We start from the raw sequence: 24795 nt of genomic DNA on the forward strand, positions 1-24795 counted from the left end.
CCTATTACTGACCGTGGTAGAGAGCCTTCCCTAGACTGAGTATATTTTCTAATGCAGGATTTTGCTGTCTTGTAAAATTTGCTTGTGCAACACAGATGCTGTGCCTATTCTGATTACAGTTTCATGTCACAAATCCCTGTCAATTTTTATAATAGTAATATCACAGTAACTAATAACGTGGTTAATAACAAAGGGGAATAAGGCATGTCACACTTTCCACCCCTCCCTCCACAGCATACACAGTTTTGTACTTTTTTTCAGTCCAGCAATGGAGAAGGTGGAGAATAGAGTGGAAGCTACAGCTCTGGTGGATTCCTTTACCAGTTTTCCATTCCGTCTCTCCCAAGTGGATGTAGAGTACAGGGCTATGTCCACTGTATCTGGTACAAGTTCTTGTAAAGTGTGTAGGGAGGAGGGAGTATGTTTTCATCAGTGGTGGCTCCAGAGTGTTTCTGTAGGAGGAACCAATGAACAGTCATCTGGTTGGGGTGGGGTTCTTGTTGACATCCTACCCAAGGGACTGCCTTTTTTTTTTTGTCAGGGAAGGACTGGCCCTGAGCTAACATCTGTTGCCAATCTTCCCTTTTTTTAACCTCCCCCAAACCCCAGTACACAGTTGTATATTCTAGTTGTAGGTCCTTCTAGTTCTTCTGTGTGAGCCACTGCCACAGCATGGCTACTGACAGACAAACGGTGTGGTTCCACACCTGGGAACTGAACCCGGGCTACCAAAGTGGAGTGTGCCGAACTTTAACCACTAGGCCATCAGGGCTGGCTTGGGTACTACCATTTTTTAAATGCTGATTTTGCATGTAAAATATGCAAACTTTTACCCAGGTTACTAAATTCAGTAAATAATGTGTTTCCAGGATGGACACGGTAAGTATTGGTTGGCTGATTTCCTCTACCCAGTATAAAGCTTCTTTTAATTATGTAGGGAAGTTATTTTGGCAAATATGTAAAATAGCCTTAAAGATGGAAAAAGGATCCCTTAAAATATTGGAAATCATATATTCGCAATTGAGATGTGTCTAGTGGATTGAATTGTAATGTCTAAATAACTTTTAAAAATATTTTTATATGTTTTTAATTAACATATATTTGACAACTCTTAGTATTTCTCAATTATTAATTTTTTTTTTCTTCCAGGGGCCACATTCTCTTAGTTCCAGAATTTAGTCTGCCTCTGGAATACTACCTAATCCCCTTCCTTATCATAGTAGGCATCTGCCTCATCTTGATAGTCATTTTCATGGTAAGTAAATTAATTTAAAATACTTTTAAAAAATAGTATGGATGGCTCTAAAAAACATTGTATTGAGTGAGAGAAGCCTTACATAAAAGAGTACATATTGTATGAGTCCATCTATGTGACTGGTTCTGGGAAAGGCAAAGATAATCTGGATAGAAAAAAATCAGGACAGAGATTGCTTCTGGAGGGCTGGGGAGGGGTGAAGGATTTACTGAGAAAGGTATGAGGGAACTTTCTAGGGTGAGAGTCACGTTCTGTGTCTTGAGATGGGTTTGGTTTGCACAAATGTCTGAATCACCAAATTGTATACTTAAATTTTGTGCATTTTATTGTAAGTAAATTTTACCTAAAAAGAACTGCACAAAAACCATAACTCTTAAGTAATGATATACATGCTGACATATTTTGTGGGAAGTATACTGATACCTGCAACTTACATTGAAATGCATTGTAAAAAATTAAGAGAAAAAAGACGTATTGATGGGTAGACAGAGACATGGATAAGTACATGATAAAATGTATAGTAAAATATTAATTGTAGAATCTAGGTAGTGGTAGATTAAGGGGGATGACATATTTTTTTCTCCAAAACAGTAGTTACCAAAGTATGGTCACAGGACTCTTGGTGGGTCTGCAGGGTCACAATTATTTTTGCAATGCCTTTGTCCCTCTTGTTCTTTCATGGTTTATAGTGTAGGTTTCTAGAGGCTACATGGTGTGTGATGTCAAAACAAACTGAAGGCAGAAGCAGATATGAGAATCCCTCTGATTCTGTTAAGACAGATATTTAAAGAGATTTGCAAAGATATAAAACAACCCCACTATTCTCACTTTTTTGTTTATTTTTCATGAAGAATATTTATATTAACATCCATTGAGTTTATTATTGTATTGAATTTACAGATTAAAGATTAAATGCCATCTTTGAAAAGTTCAGTCTACCTGTGATGCTGTGATATTTCTTTTCATTTATGTAGGTCTTTCGTATCCATCAGTTTAATAATTTCTTTTCTGTAAACATTTTGCATGTCCTTTGTTAGACTTTTTTGAAATTACATTTTCTACTTGGTTATTATTAGGATATAAAACACTAATTTTTTAAAATAAACTTTTAATTTTGGAATAATGTTAAGATTTACAGAAAAATTGCAAAGAAGAGAGTTCCTTTACGTCTCTCATCTAGTTTCCCCCATTATTAACATTTTACATTACCATGCTACGTTTATCAAAACTAAGAAACTGACATTGGTATATTGCTAGTCACTAAACTCCAGAATTTGTAATGATTTCACCAGTTCTTCCATTTCATGGCCCCTTTCTGTTCCAGGATCCAGTTCAGGGTACCACATTGTGTTTAGTTTAATCATGTTTTCCCTATCTCCTTTCACCTATGACAGTTTCTCACTCTCTGTTTTTCATGACCTTGACAGTCTTGAGGAGTCCTGGCCAGGTATCCTGTAGAATGTCCCTCAATCTCATGTTTCTTGTGATTAGACTGGGTTATAGGTTTTTAAGAAAATCACAGAGGTCCAGTCCAGTGCCCATCTCATCATATCATGTCAGGGGGCACATGATATCTGCATAAAACCACTGATGATGCTAACCTTCATCCCTGGGTTAAGGTAGTGTTTGCCAGTTTCTCCACTATAAAGTTAATATTTTTCTCTCTCTATTCTATTCTTTTTTTGGGAGTGAGGCACTAAGTATAACCCACCTTAAAGGTGAGAAGGGGCAGGAATTAAGCTCCACTTACTGGAGCAGGGGAGTATCTACATATATTATTTGAAATTCTTTTGTAAGGAAGATCTGTCTCCTCTTGTCATTTATTTATTCAATCATTTATTTATATTAATATGTACTCAAGTATTTTTATTTTATACTTTGGGTTATAATCTAATACTATATTACTTATTTTTGTTGTTTAAATTGTGTGAACTTTGTCCATTGGGAGCTCTGATAGGCTGGGTCCTATGTCCCTTGGATTCAACCCATCCTTGTATTTTGCAAGCACTTCTTTTTTTTTTCTTTTTCTTTTTCTTTTTTTTTTTTTGCTGAGGAAGATTAGCCCTGAGCTAGCGTCTGTTACCAATCTTCCTTTTTTTTTTTTTGGCTTGAAGAAGATTAACCTTGAGCTAACACCTGTGCCAGCCTTCCTCTATTTTATATGTGGGTCACCGCCACAGCATGGCTGAGGAGTGGCATAGGTCTGTACCCAGGATCTGAACCTGCAAACCCGGACTGCTGAAGTGGAGTGCACCAACTTAACTGCAAGGCCATGGGGCTGGCCCTGCAAGCACTTCTTTAGTGTCCAGTGCTCTAAGAAGCTTCAGGCTCATCTTACATTTTCTTGCCCTAGCCCTAGAATCAGACATTTCTCCAAGGAACCCTGGTTTCTATTATTGAAGAGTTGTAGATAGAAACCATGATTTGGACCCTGGACTTTATTGATTTTTATATATTAATCTTGTATCTACAAGCTTGCTGAATTCTCCTATTCTGGTAATTTGAAATTATTGATTCTTTGGGGTTTTCGGCCTAGAAGCAAGGAGGTATAAAAGGTTAGAACAACAAACTAATAGCCTTGGCAAACCAGGAGTAGAAGTAAATACCCTCAAGCTAACAAGGATTATTGAATAAAAACTTAAAATGAACATCATTAAATGGTGAATTATTAGAAGCCTTTCCTTGAAAGTCAGGAACAAAAAATGGATGGCTATTGTTGTACCTCCTGTTTAACATTGTGCTGTATTTCCTGGTAAAACAAGAAAAAAGAACCCCAGTAATGGAAGGATTAGAAATAAAGAAGCCAAATTTTTATTTGCTTTTTGTGTTTTTTAATAATGAATGGGTGCTGAACTGTAGTATATCATGGGGATTTTGTAGTGACCATGGGTTTTTCTCTCTTTTACTCTGTTCTTATGTTGGATTACATTAATTTGTTTTGCAAACTTAAAAAGTCCTTTTATTTCTAGAATAAGCTGCCTTTGATTATGATGTATAAATTTTGTTTTTGCATTTTGGATTATTCAGATTTCTAAAATGGGTCAGTCAGTTTTATACTTGGACGTAGACGTAAAAATCCTAAATAAAATATTAGCAATCTGAATGTCCAGATAAGGGAAAGTTTTAGTTTTATGGGGCTAGAGTAAAGCACTGTTGGTAGGAACGTTATATGGACCAGCCACTATAGAAAACAGTATGGCAGTTCCTCAAAAAATTAAACATAAATTACCATATGATCCAGCAATTCCCCTTCTGGGTACATACCCAAAAGAATTGAAGGCAGGGAGTCCAACAGACGTTTGTACACCCATGTTCATAGCAGCATTATTTGCAATAGCCAAAGGTGGAAGCAACCCAGTTGTCAGTCAGTGGGTGAATAGATAAACAAAATGTGGTATATACATACAATAGAATGTTATGCATCCTTAAAAAGGAAGGAAATTCTGGCGTATACTACAACATGGTTGAACCTTGAAGACATTATGCTAAGTGAAATAAGCTAGTTACAGCAGGATAAATACTGTATGATTCTATTTGTATGAGGTCCCTAGAGTCATCAGATTCAGAGACAGAAAATAGAAAGGTAGCTAGGGGCTATGGGGAGGGAAGGGTGGGGAATTATTGTTCAATGGGTACAGAGTTTCAGTTTTGCAAGATGAAAAGAGTTTTATGGATGGATGGTGGTGATGGTAGCACAACAATGTGAATGTACCTAATGCCACAGAACTGTACACTTGAAAATGGTTAAGATGGCAAATTTTAAGTTATGTGTATTTTACCGAAACTTAAAATAACATAAAAACAACTAGACAAGATAAAACTAGCCCCATAAAACTAAAGCTTTCCCTTGTATTCTGTTTTCTAAAGTAGTTTTTATAAAATTGGGATTATCTATTACTTGACCTTTTGGTGAAGGTTGCCTATAAAATCATCTAGGCCTACTGATCTTTTTCATAGTTACCTGGACATTAAGATGGTTGTCTGCTTCTTCATACTAAATTATACTTCTAAGAAATTGTCTAGTTTTTCTATTTTCAAGTATAGTGGCATAAAGTTATTTATATTTATATAGATATAACAGGAATTTCTACTCTATGTGGAATGAGTTCTCTTTATTCCTATCCATCTGTGCCTTTCATGATGTCAGAAGTTCATCTGTTCGGTCTTTCAAAGAAGTAGACTTGGAGAGTTTTTCCCTTTCCTTCAGACAGCGTTTATTCTGCACCTCTTATGAGCCAGGCGCTGCTCTAGGGTCCGAGACTCAGCAGTGAACAACAGAGGTACAAAGCCCTGATGTCGGGCGGCTTACATTCCAGTGGAACTTACGTTCTAAAGTCTTTACTTTCTTTTTTATTTACCTCATGAATTTCTGCTCTTAGCATCATTTTCTGCCTTCTACTTTAGATATATTGCTTTGCTTTTCTAGCTTGTTCAGCTGAATGCTTACTATTATTTATTCTTTCTAGTATATGCATTTAGGTTATAAATTTAACAATCACTTCAGCTGCAACTCCTAGCTTTTTTGGCAAAGAGATGAAGTCAGTATCTTATCTGTGTGGTACATTTGGGAAGAAGAAATTAGGGCATGTTTGGCTGAGCTCTCCCTTTCTTTTGGGGCCAGCCTGTCTTCAGCTCCTCCAGACCTGGTTCTGCACTTCTGGGGGAGGGGGAAGGGAAGGCCAGCTCTGTTCCAGAGTCGTTTTTGTCTATATCTGAGTGGGTAAAGTATTGTAATCCTATGGTTCAGTAAAAAGCTCTCTTTCTTTCTCCACTGAGTTAGCTGCTCCACCTGCCTCCACTTGCCAGTTCATGATCTTATTTCTCAAGTTATTTAGAACCCAGGTGGCAAAGAGGCATGCTGATTATAAGGCCCCCTCAGGAACTCAGATATCCATTGTGATTTCTTCTACGACTTGTAAACTGTTTTAATAAAGTTTCAAATTTCCAAAATATGTGTTTTTTTCATAGCTTCCCGCATTCAGTCTTTTTAATTGGAGTCATTTTGATAGTTGTATAGTGGTATTTGTAATTTGAATTTTCATTTTCCTGTTGACTAATTATATTGAGCATCTCTTCAAGTGCTGATTTGCCATCTATCTATATTCTGTGGTGAAATGTTTATTCAAATATTTTGCCCATTTTTTCCTATTGGGTTGCTTGTTTTCTTTTTTCTATTCAGTTCATAATTGTTACATCAATATGAGATTTCAATGTACCTTATTTCTTGACTATCACCACATAAGTGCTCCCCCCCACCCTCTTCTCCGGGTAACCACTGAACTGTTTTCTTTGTCCATGTGTGTGTTCATATTCCACATATGAGTGAAATCATCTGGTGTTTATCTTTCTCAGTGTGGCTTATTTCGCTTAGCATAATTCCTTCCAGGTCCTTCCATGTTGTTGCAAATGGCATGATTTTGTCTTTTTTATGGCTAAGTAGTATTCCATTGTATATATTTATCCCACGTCTTCTTTATCCAATCATCAGTCAGTGGGCACTTGGATTGTTTCCATGTCTTGGTTATTGTGAATAGTGCTGCAATGAACGTGGGGGTGCATGTGTTATATTGGATTGTTGATGTCAAATTGTTTGGTAGATACCCAGTAGTGAGATGGCTGGGTCATACGGTAGTTCTGTTTTTAGTTTTCTGAGGAATCTCCATACTGTTTTCCATAGTGGCTGCACCCATTTGCATTCCCACCAGCAGTGTATGAGGGTTCCCTTTTCTCCACACCCTCTCCAACATTTGTTATTTTTAGTGTGATTATAGCCTTTTTAACAGGCTTAAGGTGGTATCTTAGTGTAGTTTGATTTGCATTTCCATGATGATTAGGGATGTTGAACATCTTTTCATTTGTTTATTGGCCATCTGTATATCTTCTTTGGGAAAATGTCTGTTCATATCCTCTGCCCATTTTTTGATCGGGCTGTTTGTTTTTTTATTGTTCAGTTGTGTGTGTTCCTTATATATTATGGAGATTAATCCCTTGTCAGATATATGATTTGCAAATATTTTCTCCCAGTAGGTGGGTTGTCTCTGTTTTGGTTCTAGTTTCTTTTGCCTTGCAGAAGCTCTTTAGTCTGATGAACTCCCACTTGTTTTTTTTCTTTTGTTTCCCTTGTCTGAGAAGATATGGTATTCAAAAAGATCCTTTTAACTTTGATGTCAAAGAGTGTATTACCTATATTATCTTCTAGGAGTTTTATGGTTTCAGGACTTATCTTAAAGTCTTTGATCCACTTGGAGTTTATTTTTGTGTCTGGCTTGAGATAATGGTCTATGTTCATTCTTTTGCATGTGGCTGTCCAGTTTTCCCATCACCATTTATTGAAGAGACTATCTTTTCTCCATTGTATGTTCTTGGCACCTTTGTTGAAAATTGGCTGTCCGTAGATGTGCAGTTTTATTTCTGGGCTTTCAGTTCTGTTCTGTTGATCTGTTTGCCTGTTTTTGTACCAGTACCATGCTGTTTTGATCACTATGGCTTTGTAGTATATTTTTAAATCAGGGATTGTGATGCCTCCAGCTTTGATCTTTTTTCTCAGGATTGCGTTCGCAATTCGGAGTCCTTGGTTGCCCCATATGAATTTTAGCATTCTTTGTTCTATTCCCATGAAGAATGCCTTTGGGATTCTGGTAGGGATTGCACTGAATCTGTAGATTGCTTTGGGTAGTATAGACATTTTAACTATGTTTATTCTTCCAATCCATGTACATGGAATCTATTTCCCTCTCTTTACATCATTATCATTTCTTTCAGGAATGTCTTAATCGTTTTCATTGTTTAAGTCCTTCACCTGCTTGGTTAAATTTATTCCTAGGTACTTTATTCTTTTAGTTGCGATTGTAAATGAAATTGTATTCTTGAGTTCTCTTTCTGTAAGTTCGTTATTAGAGTATAGAAAAGCAACTGATTTTTGTAAGTTGATTCTGTACCCTGCAACTTTACTATAGTTGTTAATTATTTCTAATAGTTTTCTGTTGGATTCTTTAGGGTTTTCTATATATAAGGTCATGTCATCTGCAAACAGTGAGAGTTTTTCACTTCTTCACTCCCTATTTGGATTCCTTTATTGCTTTCTCTTGTCCAGTTGCTCTGGCCCACACCTCCAGTACTGTGTTGAATAAGAGTGGTGATAGTGGGCATTCTTGTCTTGTTCCTCTTCTCAGAAGGATGGCATTCAGTTTTTCCCCGTTGTGTATGATGTTTGCTGCGGGTTTGTCATATATGGCCTGTATTATGTTGAGGCAATTTCCTTCCATCCCCATTTTGTTAAGAGTTTTTTTTTTTTTAATCATAAATCGCTGTTGGATCTCGTCAAATGCTTTCTCTGCATCTCTTGAGATGATCATGTGGTTTTTATTCCTCAATTTGTTGAAGTGGTGTATCATATTGATTGATTTGAGGATGTTGAACCATCCCTGTGCCCCTGGTATGAATCCCACTTGATCATGATGTATGATCCTTTTGATGTATTGCTGAATTCAGGTTGCCAAAATTTTGTTGAGGACTTTTGCATCTATGTTCATCAGTGATATTGGCCTGTAGTTCTCGTTTCTCATGCTGTCCTTGTCAGGCTTTGGTATCAGAGTGATGTTGGCCTCATAGAATGTGTTAGGAAGTGTTCCATCCTCCCTAATTTTTTGGAATAGCTTGAGAAAGATAGGTATTAAATCCTCTCTGAAAGTTTGGTAGAATTCCCCAGGGAAGCTGTCTAGTCCTGGGGTTCTGTTCTTTGGGATGCTTTTGATTACTGTTTCAATCTCTTTTCTTGTGATTGGTCTGTTCAGATTGTCTGTTTCTTCTTGAATCACCTTTGGGAGATTGTAAGAGTCTAAGAATTTATCTGTTTCCTCTAGATTATCCATTTTGTTGGCATATGGTTTTTTGTAGCATTCTTTTATAATCTGTTTTATTTCTGTTATTTCCATTGTTACTTCTCCTCTTTAATTTCTAGTTTTGTTTATCTGAACTTTTCCCCTTTTTTTCTTTTTATGTCTGACTAGGGGTTTGTCAATTTTATTTTTCTTCTCAAAGAACCAGCTCTTTGTTTCATTGATCCTTTCTACTGGCTTTCTTGTTTCAATAGCATTTATTTCTGCTCTAATTTTTATTATTTCTCTCCTGCTGACTTTGGGCTTTGTTTGTCCTTCTTTTTCCAATTCAGTTAGGTGTTATTTGAGATTGCTTATTTGGGATTTTTCTTGTTTGTTAAGGTGTGCCTGTATTGCAATGAATTTCCCTCTTAATACAGCTTCTGCTGCATCCCATATGAGTTGGTAGGGTATGTTATCATTTTCATTTGTCTCTGAATATTTTTTGATTTCTCCTTTAATTTCTTCAATGATCCATTACTTGTTCAATAGCATGTTGTTTAGTCTCCACATCTTTGTCCCTTTCTCAGCTTTTTTCTTGTAATTAATTTCTAGTTTTATAGCATTGAGATCGGAAAAGATGCTTGTTATTATTTCAATTTTTTTAAATTTATAGAGGCTTGCCTTGTTTCCCAGCATATGGTCTGTCCTTGAGAATGTTCTGTATGCACTTGAGAAGAATGTGTATTCTGCTGTTTTTGGATGTAGTGTTTTATATATGTCTATTAAGTCCAACTGGTTTAGCTTTTCATTTAATTCCACTGTTTCCTTGTTGTTTTTCTGTCTGGATGAGCTGTCCATTGATGTGAGTGGAGTGTTGAGGTCCCCTGCTATTATTGTGTTCTTATTAATATCTTCTCTTAGGTTTGTTAATAGCTGCTTTATGTACTTTGGTGCTCCTGTGTTGGGTGCATTGATATTTATAAGTGTTATTTCTTCTTCGTGGAGTGTCCCTTTGATCATTATAAACTGCCCCTCTTTGTGTCTCTTTACCTGTTTTATCTTGAAGTCTACTTTGTCTGATATAAGTATTGTGACACCTGCTTTCTTTTGTTTGTCATTAGAGTATCATCTTCCACCCCTTCACTCTGAGCCTGTGTTTGTCATTGGATCTGAGTTTCCTGGAGGCAGCATGTTGTTTGGTCTTGTTCTTTAACCCATCAATCCACTCTGTGTCTTTTTATTGGAGAATTCCGTCCATTTACATTTAGTGTGATTATCGATATATGAGGGCTTAATGCTGTCATGTTATCACTCCTTTTCCAGTTCTCCTGCATTTCCTTTGTTTCTTGTCTTGTGTGTTTTGGTCTACCCATTGACTTATGTAGTTTTTTATGATGTGTTTCTTTGTGTTCTCCTTATTTATTATTTGTGCATCTGTTTTGCTTTTTTGTTTAGTGGCTACCCTGAAGTTTGTATTCAGAATCTCGTGTATAAGGTAGTCCATTTTCTGATGGCCTCTTATTTCCTTAGTCTAGACCGGTTCAGTCCCTTTCCTCCTCCCCTCCTAAGTTGTTTTTTCTCACATTTTATTCCATTTTGTATTGTGAGTTTTTGGTTAACATGGCGATTATCTTTATTTTTTGTTTTTTCCTTCTCTTTAGCCTAATGCTATAGTTGAATATTTGTTATCCTATTCTGATTCTGTCTACCTATTTATCTCCTTACTCCATGCTTTCTAACCCCTTTCTCAACCCCCTTTGTTTTTTCAGGTATGCGGGACTTCTTGATGATTTATTGTAGGGGGGGTTGTCTTGTGGCTATGAACTCCCTTCGCTTTTGTTTGTCTGGGAAAGATTTTATTTCTCCATCATATCTGAAGGATATTTTTGCTGGATAGAGTATTCTTGGCTGAAAATTTCTGTCTTTCAAAGATTTGAATATGTCATTCCATTCACTCCTAGCTTGTAAGGTTTCTGCAGAGAAATCCGCTGAAAGCCTGATAGGGGTTCCTTTGTAGGTTATTTTCTTCTGCCCTGCTGCCCTGAGTATTCTTTCTTTGTCATTCATTTTTGCCAGTTTTACTACTATATGCTTTTGCAGTAGGTCTTTTTACATTGACAAATGTAGGAAATCTGGAAGCCTCTTCCACACAGATTTCCATCTCCTTCCCTAGGTTTGGGAAAATCTTTGGTATTATTTCTTTGAACACATTTTCTGCTCCATTCTCCTTCTCTTCTCCTTCTGGAAAAGCTATAATTCGTATGTTGCATTTCCTCATTGAGTGGGATATTTCTTGGAGACTTTCTTCATTTCTTTTTAGTCTTGGTTCTCTCTCGTCTGTCAGGAACATTTCAACATGTCTATCTTTGATTATGCTGGTTTGCTCCTCTGTGATGTCCACTTGAGCATTTGGGGAATCCATACTTTATCTCTTCCATTGTGTCTTTCATCTCTAATATTTCTGACTGATTCTTCTTTACAGTTTCAATCTCTTTTGTGAAGTAGCTCTTGAACTCATTGGATTGTTCCTCTACATTGTCTTTTACCTCGTTGAGTTTTTTGATGATAACTCTTTTGAATTCATTGTCATTTAGATTACATATTTCTGTGTCCTCATGACTGAATTCTGGATTCTTGTCGTTTTCTCTCTGTAGATTTGATATAATGTTTGATATTGCTAGAAGGGGTGGTTCTTGTCTTATGTGTCCTGATATTATTTTGTTGCAGTTACTGGCTATCACCACTGGGTGTGGGTCAAGAGCCATGTCTTCTGAGCCCTCTGCCTTCAGCTGAGATCCCAGGCTTGGAGCAGGTGTGGGGCGGGTAGGGGGAGGGCAGCTTTCTCCTGCGTGTTCTTGGGGCTTTCTTGCTCTGCTCTTGCTATCTGCTCTCCTGGGGTGTTGGCTTGATGAAGTCACCCCCCGCGAAAGCTCTCGCCCTGGTAGAGGTCCTCCCTCTAGGCTGCACTGGCTCTTGGGGGTCCTTGATGTTCCTGCAAACGGACATCCCGTCTTCCATTCCTTTCCTCTCAGAGGCCACCCCTGGTCCTGGATTGCAGTCTTTAGGGGAGTGAGTGAAGTTCTCTCTTACCCCATTCCAGCTCTTCCGAGGGGGGCTCCAGCCTCTCTGCCCTGCATCATATGGCTGCGTATGCCTCTCCGATGTTTTTGTGTTGTATTAGGATGTCCTCCGTTGGAGTAGGAATGTCCCTTTTCATTATATGTTGGAGAAGAGAGAATCCTGGGCAAGTTCACTCCGCCGTGATGCTGACTTCACTCCTCTTGTTTTCTTTTTATTGAATTTTGAGTTCTTTATATATTCTGGATGAAAAGCCCTTATCAGATATGAAATTTGCCAATATTTTCTCCCACTCTGTGGCTTATCTTTTATTTTTTAACAGTGTCTTTTGAGGACAGAACTCCTTAACATCAATACAGTCAAATTTGTCAAAATTTTATTTTATGGATGTTGCTTTTGGCATTTAGTTCTCGCCCTCTGGGCTTCCTTTTCATTCTTGTAAGCATAGTAATTTATAGTTAAAAATATTTTATATATTTTATTTAGTGTTTCTGAATATTTGTAGTACAGCCGTTCTGTGTTAGTTCTGTCTATTTTGCGACTAGAACTGAAAGTGTGGTGACTAATAAGTGAATGTTTGAAAATTTACTAGTTTGTAACTTATAGGAATTTCAGCCCTCCTGTTCTTTTTGACCCAGAGGAGTCTTTGTAACCTATAGTCTACCATCTGTATTTTTACAAATAAATAGTCATATGTGATTTATAATGTTTCTCTCAGAGTACATTAAAAATCATTTAGGTCAATGAACAAAAATTCAAAGAATAATTTATGGGGTAACTAATCACTACTGTAATTTAATGCTTTAATAATATTGCAATTAGAATTTAAGTAAATTGAATTGATTTGTAGCAGCTTAGAAGATATTTGTTATTTAAAAGATATTGGTCATTTCCTATTTGCATATTTAATATCTAATTCCCTTTTTTTCTCTTTTATTTTTAGATCACAAAATTTGTCCAGGATAGACATAGAGCTAGAAGAAATAGACTTCGTAAAGATCAACTTAAGAAACTCCCTGTACATAAATTCAAAAAAGGTAAATGAATGTTTTTATTTTCTAAAGAAGTACACTTAGTTTACTTAAGAATACATGGTGACCGTACTCTGATCCTGCCCTCTGAGTCCTTGCCATGCTCTATGCCTGACGCTCAGTTAATAAAGAGTGAATGAAGGTGGGAGATGCTCTTTTGCTGTGGTCTATTCTGGTGAAGGCAAGAAGTGGGTACATGGTCTGCAGAGAATTTAAAAACAATAATGAAATTGATCAAATGCTTTTTATTATCGTAATGTGCTAGCAGTTCTAAACATCAGTGGATTAAATCTATTTCTCTGTGCTCAGGTGGCCTGCTCCCACTGAGTTCCTCCCACTCTCTCCCACCATACATCACTGTATTAACATTGTATTAACTAAACACATGGTTAATAGTGTTTTATTAACTAAACATCTAGGTAGCTATTATGCGTCATTTCATTTTAAATGTATCATCCCATTTAATTTTCATATTTCTATGAAATGGGTACTATAACAGGTATTATAAATGAGGAAATAAGAGGGTCAGAGAGGGGAAAACCTTTAATGTCACACAGCCAGTACTGACAGAGCTAGGAGGGGCGTGGGTCTAATACTCTAACCAATGTTGTTTCTCCTGTCCGTGCTCTGGTGAGCTCTGAGTGCAGGTACATGGTTGTTAAATCCTTTTGGCTAGTAGTTCCCACTTTTCAATTTCATATACTAGTAAAAATGTTCTGTTTATTAATTCAGCAGAGAAAATGTAAAGAGAATAGAGAGGAGAAATAAGAAGGCATTAAAACTTAGTTCTGCCAAATTTTTATTTTCTAAGTAATAAAATGTTTGAAAAACCTACCATTTACAATAACTATTATTTTATGAAAAATACAAACTTTAACAACAAAAAATAGGAAAAATCACATGTTAAAAGAAATAGAGATGAAAATTTATAAAAGTGCCGTGCACTATCATCATACAGTATGGATTAAGTAAGAGTTATTCATAGACCAGAAGTAGTTTGAGGACTGGCTTCAGGAGTCTTTTTTTTTTTTTCTGAGGAAGATACATCCTGAGCTAATATCTGTTGCCAGTCTTCCTCTTTTTGCTTGAGGAAGATTCTTCCTGAGCTGACATCTCTGCTACTCTTCCTCTATTTTGTATGTGGGTCACTGCCACTGCATGGCTGCTGACAAGTGGTGTAGGTCTGTGCCTGGGACCTGCACTTGGGCTGCTGAAGTAGAGCATGCCAAACTTAACCACAAGGCCACAGAGCCAGCCCCCCTGATTTTATGTGTTTTAACTGTCCTCTATTTTGTGGCTTATTTTTTTCACAGGACTAAAGTTCTTTTCATTTATGGTAGTTTTTGCATGTTTTAAAAGAACTTCTTCCCTACCGCAAGATCACATAGGTGTTCTATTATCTTCTGGAAGCTTTATAGTTTTGCCTTTCATGTCTGGGTGTTTAATTCACCTAAAGTGATTCTGTAAAATGGGGGTCCAATTTAAGTTGTTTCCAATTTGATGTTTTACATAAGCATATCCAGTGGTCCCAGAGCTACTTATTAAAAATGTGCTGTTCTGCACTGTCACCGCTGACGTAAATCAAGTGGCCATGTATGTGTGGGCTGTTTCTGGACTTCTGTTGACCTTGCTGTTTATCCTCACGTCAGTGTCACACTGTCTCAGTTACTGTAGGGTCAGGGCAGGTCTTGATCTCTGATGGAGTTAATCCTCCCACCTTGTTCTCCTTCAACAGTTTTTAGCTATTCTTGACACTTTGCATTTCGCGTAAAACTTAAAATCAGCTTGTCAGGTCACCCCAGCTCCAAACACGTACACATAGCTATTGTATTTTCTTATAGGAAAATATACATAACATAATATTTACCATTTTAACTATTTTTAAGTGTATAGTTCAGTGGCATTACACTCACATTGTTGTGCAATGATCACCACTATCCATCTCCAGAACTTTTCCGTCATTCCAAACTGAAACTCTGTCCCCAGTAAACAACATCTCCCCATTTCTCCCTCCCCCAGCCGGTGACAACCACCCTTCTACTTTCTGTCTCTATGAATTTGACTACTCTAGGGACCTCATTTAAGTGAAATAGTAAGTAACTGGCTTATTTCACTTACCATGTCTCCACAGTTCATCTATGTTGTAGCATGTGTCAAAATTTTCTTCCTTTTTAAGGCTGAATAATAATATAATATTCTGTGTGTCTACCACATATTATTTATCCATTCATCTGTCGATGGGCACTTGGGTTGCTTCCACCTTTTGACTATTGTGAACAACGCTGCTGTGAACATGGGTGCACAAATACCTATTCGAGTCTCTGCTCTCACTTCTTTTGGGTGTGTAGCCAAAGTGGAATTTCCAGATCATATGCTAATTCTCTGTTTAATTTTTTGAGAAATGCCATGCCACTTTTCCTAGTGGTTACATCATTTTACATTCCTACCAGCAGTGCACAAGTGTTCCCCTTTCTCTATATCCTTGCCAACATTTGTCATTTTCTGGGTTTTTTTATAAATTCTTTTCATGTGCTTATTAGCCATTTGTCCATCTTTTTTGGAGAAGTGTCTATTCAAGTCATTTGTCCTATTGTATTCTTCTTTAATCTTTTGGAAAATAATTTCAAACCTAGAAAAATCTTGCTTCTAAGTTAAAACCTTTTGCTCTGAGAAAGACTCTGTTAACAGGGCAAAAACTTGGCATGAATAGTACAAAGAACAGCCACATACCTTTTGCCCAGAGTCACCTGTTACTTACTATATTAGTTTCCAGAGGGCAGCCATAACAAAGTACCACAAACTGAGTGGCTTAAAACAATAGAGACTTATTTTCTCACAGTTCTAGAAGCTAGAATTCCAAAATCAAGCAGTTGCCAAGGTGTTTTCTTCCTCGGGCTCCAGGGAAGGCTTCTTCCTAGTTTCTGGAGGCCGCTGGCAATCCTTGGCTTTCCTTGGCTGTGGCAGCGTGAGTCTAATCTCTGCCTCCATCTTCCCATGGCCTTCTTCCCTCTGCGTGTGTGCATCCGAATTTCCCTCTCTTATAAGGACGCCCAAACCCAGAACCTCATCTTAGTTCGTTACATCTGGAAAGGACCTGTATCTAAATAAGGTAACAGTCACAGGTTCCAGGTGGACATGGATTTTTGGAGGCCACTAGTCAACCCACTACTTTATCAGTTTTGCTTTCTCTCTCCTTCTTTACGTATGTATGTATATAAAATTTTTCATCTGAAGGATTTGAGAGTAATTTACATACATCATGATCCTTTATCTCCAAATATTTTCATGTGTATTTCTTTAAGAATAAGGAGATTCCTTTACTGTGCTGCATTGAAGTCACCAACTTCAGGAAGTTTGTTGATTGACTATTTCAATCTAATTTACTGTCCTTTTTCCAGTTTTGTCAATTGTTCCAATAAGATTCCTTTATTTTTTTCTTCCACTATAGTATCTAGTCAGTATCACCTATTGCATGTAGTTACCATACTTGTTTCTTTTTTTCTCTTTTTTAAAGATTTTATTTTTCCTTTCTCTGCCCAAAGGCCCTCCCCCTCCCCGGTACATCATTGTGTATTTTTAGTTGTGGGTCCTTTTAGCTGTGGCATGTGGGACACCGCCTCAGCATGGCCTGATGAGCAGTGCCATGTCTGCACCCAGGATCTGAACCGGTGAAACCCTGGGCCACTGAAGCAGAGCGTGCAAAGTTAACCACTTGGCCACAGGGCCGGACCCCCATATTTCTTTAAGTTTCTTTAATCTGGACCTGTTTTTCAGCCTTTCTTTGTCTTTTATGACATTGACATTTTAAATAATAGTGCCCCTGCCTTTGGTTAAAGAACATTTTTGCTTGCTTTTTAATTAATGGATTTTATTCTTAGAGAGGTTTTGAGTTTATAGAAAAACTGAGTGGAAAGTAGAGAGAGCTCCCATATGCTCCTCCCCTCTTACAATTTTTCCTAATATTATTATTTTTCATTAATGTGGTACATTTGCTACAAGTGATGAATAAATATTGATACACTATTAACTAGCATACATAGTTTGCATTAGAGTACACTTTTCACATTGTACAGTATTTGCATTTTGACAAATGTATAATGTCATATAGTCATCATTATGATATCACACAGAATAGTTTCACTGCTCCAAAACTCCCATGCTCCATCTGGTCCTCTCTTCTTCCTTCCCTCCCACAGACCACTGGCAACCACTGATCTTTTTACTGTCTATAGTTTTGCCTGTTGCAGAATGTCATATAGTTGGAATACCAATACCCATTTAAGGTTCCACCATGACTTTTTGTGGCTTGATAGCACATTTCTCTTTATTGCTGTATCAAACGATGTTTATCCATTTCACCTGTTGAAGGACATCTTAGTTGTTTTTAAGAATGAAGCTGCAGTAAACTTTTGTATGCATGTTTTTGTGTGGACATAAGTTTTTAACACATTTGGGTAAATACCAAGGAGCATGATCGCTAGATCATGTGGTAAGACTATGTTTGACTTCATAAGAAACTACTAAACTGTCTTCCAAAGTGGCTGTACCACTTTGCATCCCTGCCAGCAATGGACGAGAGTTGTGTTGCTCGACATCCTCCTCAGCATTTGGTCTTGTCAGTGTCTTGTATTTTAGCCATTCTGATAGGTGTATAGTGATATCTCATACCCTAATTACATAAAATGTTGAGGATCTTTTCATGTGCTTATTTGTATTTGCCATCTGTGTATCTTCCTTGGTGAGATCTTTTGCTCAGTTTTTAATTGGGTTGTGCACTGGACTGAATGTTTCTGTCCCTCCAGAACTCAAATGTTGAAGCCATAATCCCCATTGGGATGCTATTTGGTGGTAGGGCCTTTGGGAGGGAATTAGGTCATGAGGGTGGAGCCCTCATGAATGGGATTAAGTGCCTTCATAAGAAGAGACACAAGAGAGATGATCTCTTTGTCATGTGAGGATACAGCAAGAAGGCAGCCATCTGCAGATCAGGAAGAGAGCTCTCCCAGGAACTGAATTTGCCAGCCCCTTGATCTTGGACTTCCTGCCTCCAGAACTCTGAGAAGTAAATGTTGTTTAAACCACCCAATATATGGTATTTGTTATAGCAGCCTAAGATGGTTGTGTTTGCTTATTGTTGAGTTTTAAGAGCTCTTTATATATTTTGGATACCGGCCCTTTATCAGATATGTATTTTGCAAATATTTTTTCCCAGTGTGTAACTTGTCTTTTCATTCTCTAACAATGTCTTTCTCAGAGCAGAAGTTTTCAGTTTTAATGAAGTCCTTCTTATCAGTTTTTTCTTTCATGGATCAGTCTTTTGGTGTTGTACCTAAAAACTCATTGTCAAACCCAAGATCATCTAGATTTCTGTTACCTTCTAGAAGATAACATAGAAGATATATCTTCTGAAAGTTTTATAGTTTTGCCTTTTATTGTGATCCATTTTGAGTTAATTTTTGGGACTAGTGTAAGGTCTTGTCTAGATTCTTTTTTTTAATAATTTCTTTTTACTCTAATAAAGTACATATAAAATTTGTCATTTTAACCATTTTTAAAGGTTCAATTCAGTGTATTAATTACTTTCACAATGTTTTTGCAAACATAACCACCGTTTATTTCTAAAACATCTTCATGACTCTAGAAACTCTGTACCCCTTAAACAATAACTCCCTGTTCTCACCTTCCCCATCTCTGGGACACTCTAGTCTTTCTGTCCTTATGAATTTGCCTATCCAAGACATTTCATACAAGTGGAATCATACAATATTTGTCCTTTTGTATCTGGCTTATTTCACTTAGCATAATGTTTTCAGGGATTATTCATGTTGTATCCATGGATCAGAACTTCATTTCTTTTATGGCTGAATAATGTTCCATTGTATGTTTTTACTACATTTTGTTTATGTATTCATCTGCTGATAGACACTTGGGTTGCTTCTACTTTTTGGCTATTGTGAATAATGCTGCAATGAAAGTTGGTGTAAAAGTATATGTTTGAGTTCCTGGATTCAGTTCTTTTGAGTACATACCTAAAACTGGTACTGCTTGGTCATGTGGTAATTCTGTGTCTAACTCTTTGAGCAACTGCCATACTATCTTCCACAGGCGCTGCACCATTTTACATTCCTGGCAGCAGTGCATAAGTGTTCTTATTTCTCCACATCCGTACTGATGTCCTTTGAAACACAAACATTTTTAATTATGATGAAGTATAATTTCTCTATTCTTTTGTTGTTCATGCTTTTGGTGTCACAATTAGGAATACATTGCTAAATCCAAGGTCATAAAGATTTACCCCAGTGTTTTCTTCTAAGAGTTTTATGGTTTTAGCTCATACTAGGTCTTTGATCGATTTTTTTTTTGGTGAGAAAGATTGGCCCTGAGCTAACATCTGTGCCAGTCTTCCTCTACTTTTACATGTGGGATGCTGCCACAGCATGGCTTGATGAGTAGTGTGTAGGTCTGTGCCCGGGATCTGAACCCACGAACTCTGGGCTGCCAAGGCATAGTGCACAAGTTTAACTACTATGCCACGAGCCAGCCCCCCTTTGATGGATTTTCAGTTCATCTTTTTATATAGTGTGAGGTAGGGCTCCAACTTTATTCTTTTGCATGTGGAAATGCTGTTGTCCCAGCACCATCAGTTGAAGAAACTGTTTCCTTATTGAATGGACTTTCACCCTTGTTAAAAATATTGGCCATAGATGTATGGGGTTATTTCTAGACTCTCAAGTCTATTCCATTGGTCGATATGTCTGTCCTCATGCCTGTACCACAGTGTTTTGATTACTCTACATTGAGGCATGCTTTGAAATTGGGAAGCGTTCAGTGCTCCAACTTTGTTCTTTTTCCAAGATTGTTTTGGTTATGCAGGATTCCTTTCAATTCCTTTTGAATTTGAGGGTCAAATTTTTCACTTCTGCAGAAAAGATTGTTGGAATTTTGATAGGAATTGTGTTGAATTTGTAGATTTTTTAGGTTAGTGTTGACATCTTTACAATATTGTCTTCCAATCCATGAACATGGGATGTCTTTCCATTTAGTTCTTCTTTAATTTCTTTCATCAGTGTCTTGTAGTTTTCAGTGTACAAGTCTGTCATCTCCTTTGTTAGATTTTTTTCCTAGGTGTATTATTCTTTTAGATGGTATTGCAGATGGAATTGATTTCTTAATTTCCATTTTGGATTGTTCATTGCTGGTATATAGAAACCCAACTAGTTTTCACATGTTGAGCTTCTAACCTGCAACTTTGCTGAAGTTATTAGCTCTAATGGCTTATTTGTGGATTCTTTGGATTTTCTATATACAGGATCATGTCACCTGTGAATAGACATAGTTTTACTTCTTCCTTTACAATTTGGATTCCTTTTATTTCTTTTTCCTGTCTAACTGCTCTGGGTAGAACCTTCAGTACAACATTGAATAGCAGTGGTGAAAGTGCACGTCCTTGTCTAGTTCCTCATCTCAGGAGGAAGGCTTTTAGTCTTTCACTGTTGAGTATGATGTTAGTTGTATGATTTTCAAAAATGCCCTTTATCATGTTGATAAAATTCTTTTATTTAGATTCATTTTTTGGCATGTCGAATTGTTCTGGTACCATTTGTTAAAAGGACTGTCCTTTCTCTCTTGCTCTGTTGTCAGAGCATTTGACTATATTTGTGTGGATCTATTTCTGGGCTTTCTATTCTGTCCCATTTATCTGTACATCTGTTCTTTTCACCAATTCCATACTGTCTTAATTATTATGGCCTGATAGTAAGTCTTTAAGTGGGACAGTAGCTGTCCTTCAACTTTCTTATTCAATATTGTGTTGGCTGTTCTGGTCATTTGTGTTTCCAGAGAGACTTTTGAATCAGTTTGTCAACATCCAAAAAAGCAAAACATGCTGGGATTGGGATTGCATTGAATTTCTGATCCACTTGGGATTCCCACTTACCATGAAGTATAATTTTTTTATACACTGTTGGATTCAATTTGCTAATATTTTGTTGAGAACTTATCTCTGTTCATGAGAGATATTAATAGTTTTCCTTTCTTCTGTTCATGAGAGATATTTATAGTTTTCTTTTCTTCTGATATCTTTATCTGGTGTTTGTATTAGGGCAATGTTGGCCTCGTATGATGAATTAGGAAGTATTCCCTCTGCTTCTGTTTTCTGGAAGAGATTATTAAAGAATTGGTATCATTTCTTCCTTAAATGTTTGGTAGAATTCACCTGCACCACCATCTGGGTCTGGTGCTTTCTGTTTTGTTAGGTTAATTATTGATTCAGTTTCTTTAACAGATAATGGGCCTACTCAGATTATCTATTTCTCCTGGCCCATTTCATGTTATCAAATTTGTGGGCATAAAATGGTTCACATTATTCCTTTATTATCCTTTTAATATACATGGAATAAGTAGTGATGACCCCTCTTTCATTTATGATATTAGTAATTTGTGTTTTTTTCTTAGCCTGGCTAGAAGCTTATCAATATTACAGATCTTTTCAAAGAACCAGCTTTTTGTTTCATTGAGTTTTCTTTATTGATTTCTGTTCTAAATTTTATTTCTTGTCTTGTGCTTTCCTTGGATTTAATTTGCTCTTCTTTTTCTGGTTCCCTAAGGTGGAAGCTTAGATTATTGATTTTAGATCTTTCTTCTTTTCTGATATATATATCCAATGCTGTCACTTTCCCTGTAGGCATTGCTTTCATTGCATTCCCCAAATTTGGTAAGTTGTATTTTCATTTTCATTTAGTTAAAAATGTCTCTTGAGGTTTCTCCTTTGATCCATGTGTTATTTAGAAATGAGTTGTTTAATCTCCAAGTGTTCTTGAATTTTCCAGCCCTCTTTCTGATATTGATTTCCAGTTTAATTCCAGTGTAATCTGAGAGCAGACATTGTATGATTTCTTTTAAATTTGCTTATGTGTGTTTTATGGCTCAGAATGTGGTCTACCTTGGTGAATGTTCCATGTGAGCTTGAGAAGAATATATATTCTGCTTCTAGTTGGATGAAATATTTTATATGTCAGTTATATCTATTTGATTGATGATGCTCTTGGGTTCCACTATATCCTGCTTTTGGCTTACTGAGTCTGTCCTTTTCTGATAGAGGGGTGTTGCAGTCTCAGATATCATTGTGGATTCATCTGTTTCTTCTTGTAGTTATATCAGTTTTTTTTTTTTTTTTTTTTTAGGAAGATTAGCCCTTAGCTAACATCTGCTGCCAATCCTCCTCTTTTTGCTGAGGAAGACTGGCCCTGAGCTAACATCTGTGCCCATCTTCCTCTACTTGGGATGCCTGCCACAACATGGCTTGCCAAATGGTGCCATGTCCGCACCTGGGATCCAAACTGGCAAACCCTGGTTCGCTGCAAATCTAACCGCTGCGCCATCTGGCCAGCCCCTAGTTATATCAGTTTTTGCCATATGTATTTTGATGCTCTATTTTTAGGCATGTACACATGAAGGACTATTATGTCTTCTTGGAGTATTGACCACTTTATCATTGTGTAATGCCCTTCTTTATCTCTGATAACTTTCCTTGCTGTGAAGTCTGCTCTGTCTGAAACACAACTACTCTGCCTCATTAATGTTATTAGCATGCGCCTTAGTATGTTCAGGTTGCTATGACAAAAACACTATAGAGTGGGTGGCTTAAACAACAAACATATACTTCTCACAGTTATGGAGCCTGGGAAATCCCAGATCAGGGTGCCAGCAGATTTGATGTCTGTTGAGGGCCTCTTCCTGATTCATAGACAGTTGTCTTCTTGCTGTGTCTTCACATGGCAGAAGGGGCGAGGGAGCTCTCTGGGGTCTCTTTTATAAGGTCACTAATACTATTCATGCAGGCTCCCATCTTTATGACCTAATCACTTCCTAATGCACCCCCTCCTCCATGCCATCACATTGGAAATTAGGCTTCAATATATGAATTTTGGGGAAACACATGCAGTCTAAAGCAGCATGGTATACCTTTTTCCATTTCTTTACCTTTAAGCTATATATGTCTTTATATTTAAAATGGGTTTCTTACAGGCAACATGTAGTTGGCTTGTCCTTGTTTTTTGATCCACTCTGATAATCTTTTAGTTGACATATTTAGACCATTGACATTTAAACTGATTATTGATGTAGTTGGATTAATATCTGCTATATTTGTTACTTTTTGTTGTTGTTGTTGTTGCCCTTATTTCTTCCTATTTTTGTCTTCTACTCTTTTTCTTCCTTTTGTGGTTTTAATTGAGCATTTTATATGATTCCATTTTCCCTCCTGTCTCAGTATATCAATTATAATACTTTTAAAATTTACTAGAAAGTGCTTACCCTAGGGTTTGCACTACAGATTTACAACTAATCCAAGTGTACTTTCAAATAACAATATATTGCTTCACAGGTACCGAAGTAGCTTATAACAAAATATTCCTAATTTCTCCCGTCCCGCATCCCTTGCATCATTACTGTTGTTCATCTTAGTATATGTAGGCATATATAAATATAGATAAGCATACATATTTGAATACATTGTTGCTGCTGTTATTTTAAACAAACCGTTATCTGTTAGGTCACTTAAGAATTAGAAAAATTAAAGTTTTTATTTTAGCTTCACTTATTCATTCCTTGGTGCTCTTCCTTTCTTTATGTATATTTTTGTTTCTGACCTGTATCCTTTCCCTTCTCTCTGTGGAACTTCTTTTAATATTGCTTACGGGGCAGGTATACTGGCAATAAATTTCCTTAAGTTTTTTTTGTCTGAGAAAGTCTTTATTTTACCTTCAGCAATTTTTTTTCTTAAATCTTATCTTTTTTTTATTGTGATAAAAGACACATAACATTAAATTTACTATCACAACCATTTTTTAAGTGTATGCTTCAGTAGTGTTAAATGTGTTATGATATAGTACTATACATCTCTAAAACTTTTTAATCTTGCAACCCTGAACTCTAGACTCATTAATTTCCCTCCCCCAGTCTTTGATAACCACTTTTCTACCTTCTATTTCTATGCTTTTGAATACTTTAGATACTTCATATGCATGGAATCATATAATATTTGTCCTTTTGTGACTGACTCATTTTACTTACCATAATGTCCTCCTGGTGCATCCATGTTATAGCATGTGGCAGGATTTCCTTCTTTTTTAAGGCTGCATAATATTCCATTGTATATATATAACTCTTTTTCTTTATTCATGCATCTGTTGACAGACATTTGGATTGCTCTCACCTCTTAGCTGTTGTGCATATTGCTGCTATGAACATAGGTATATAAACATCTCTTCAGTACCCTACTTGGAATTCTTTAGGGTGTGTACCCAGAAGTGGAATTGCTAGATGATGTAGTAATTCTATTCTTAAATTTTTTAGGAACTTCTGTACTATTTTCCATAATGGCTGTGCTGTTTTATATTCCCACCAACCATGCACAAGGGTTCCAACTTTTCCACATCCTTGTTAACACTTATTTTTTGTTCTTTTGATACTAACCATCCTGACTGGTGTCAGGGGATATTCATTGCAGTGTGGATTTACATTTCCCTACTGATTAGTGATATTGAGTATCTTTTCATGTGCTTATTAGCCATTGTATATTGTCTTGGGAAAAATGTCTATTTAAGGCCTT

The 24795-nt window shown here is 36.8% G+C and overlaps 1 protein-coding gene across 7 annotated transcripts in view; it reads left to right on the plus strand.

The window, feature by feature from the left end:
* Nucleotides 1–24795, plus strand: part of RNF13 (ring finger protein 13) — a 158433-nt gene that overhangs the window by 110604 nt on the left and 23034 nt on the right. For all 7 annotated transcript variants that reach the window (XM_023621096.2, XM_023621098.2, XM_070238305.1 and 4 more), the window contains 2 exons: nt 1150–1255; nt 13097–13190. In XM_023621096.2, coding sequence (XP_023476864.1) covers nt 1150–1255; nt 13097–13190 — 200 coding nt within the window. The remainder of the gene's footprint in view (nt 1–1149; nt 1256–13096; nt 13191–24795) is intronic.

This window comes from Equus caballus, chromosome 16, assembly GCF_041296265.1.
Source record: "Equus caballus isolate H_3958 breed thoroughbred chromosome 16, TB-T2T, whole genome shotgun sequence".
NCBI classification, from domain to species: domain Eukaryota; kingdom Metazoa; phylum Chordata; class Mammalia; order Perissodactyla; family Equidae; genus Equus; species Equus caballus.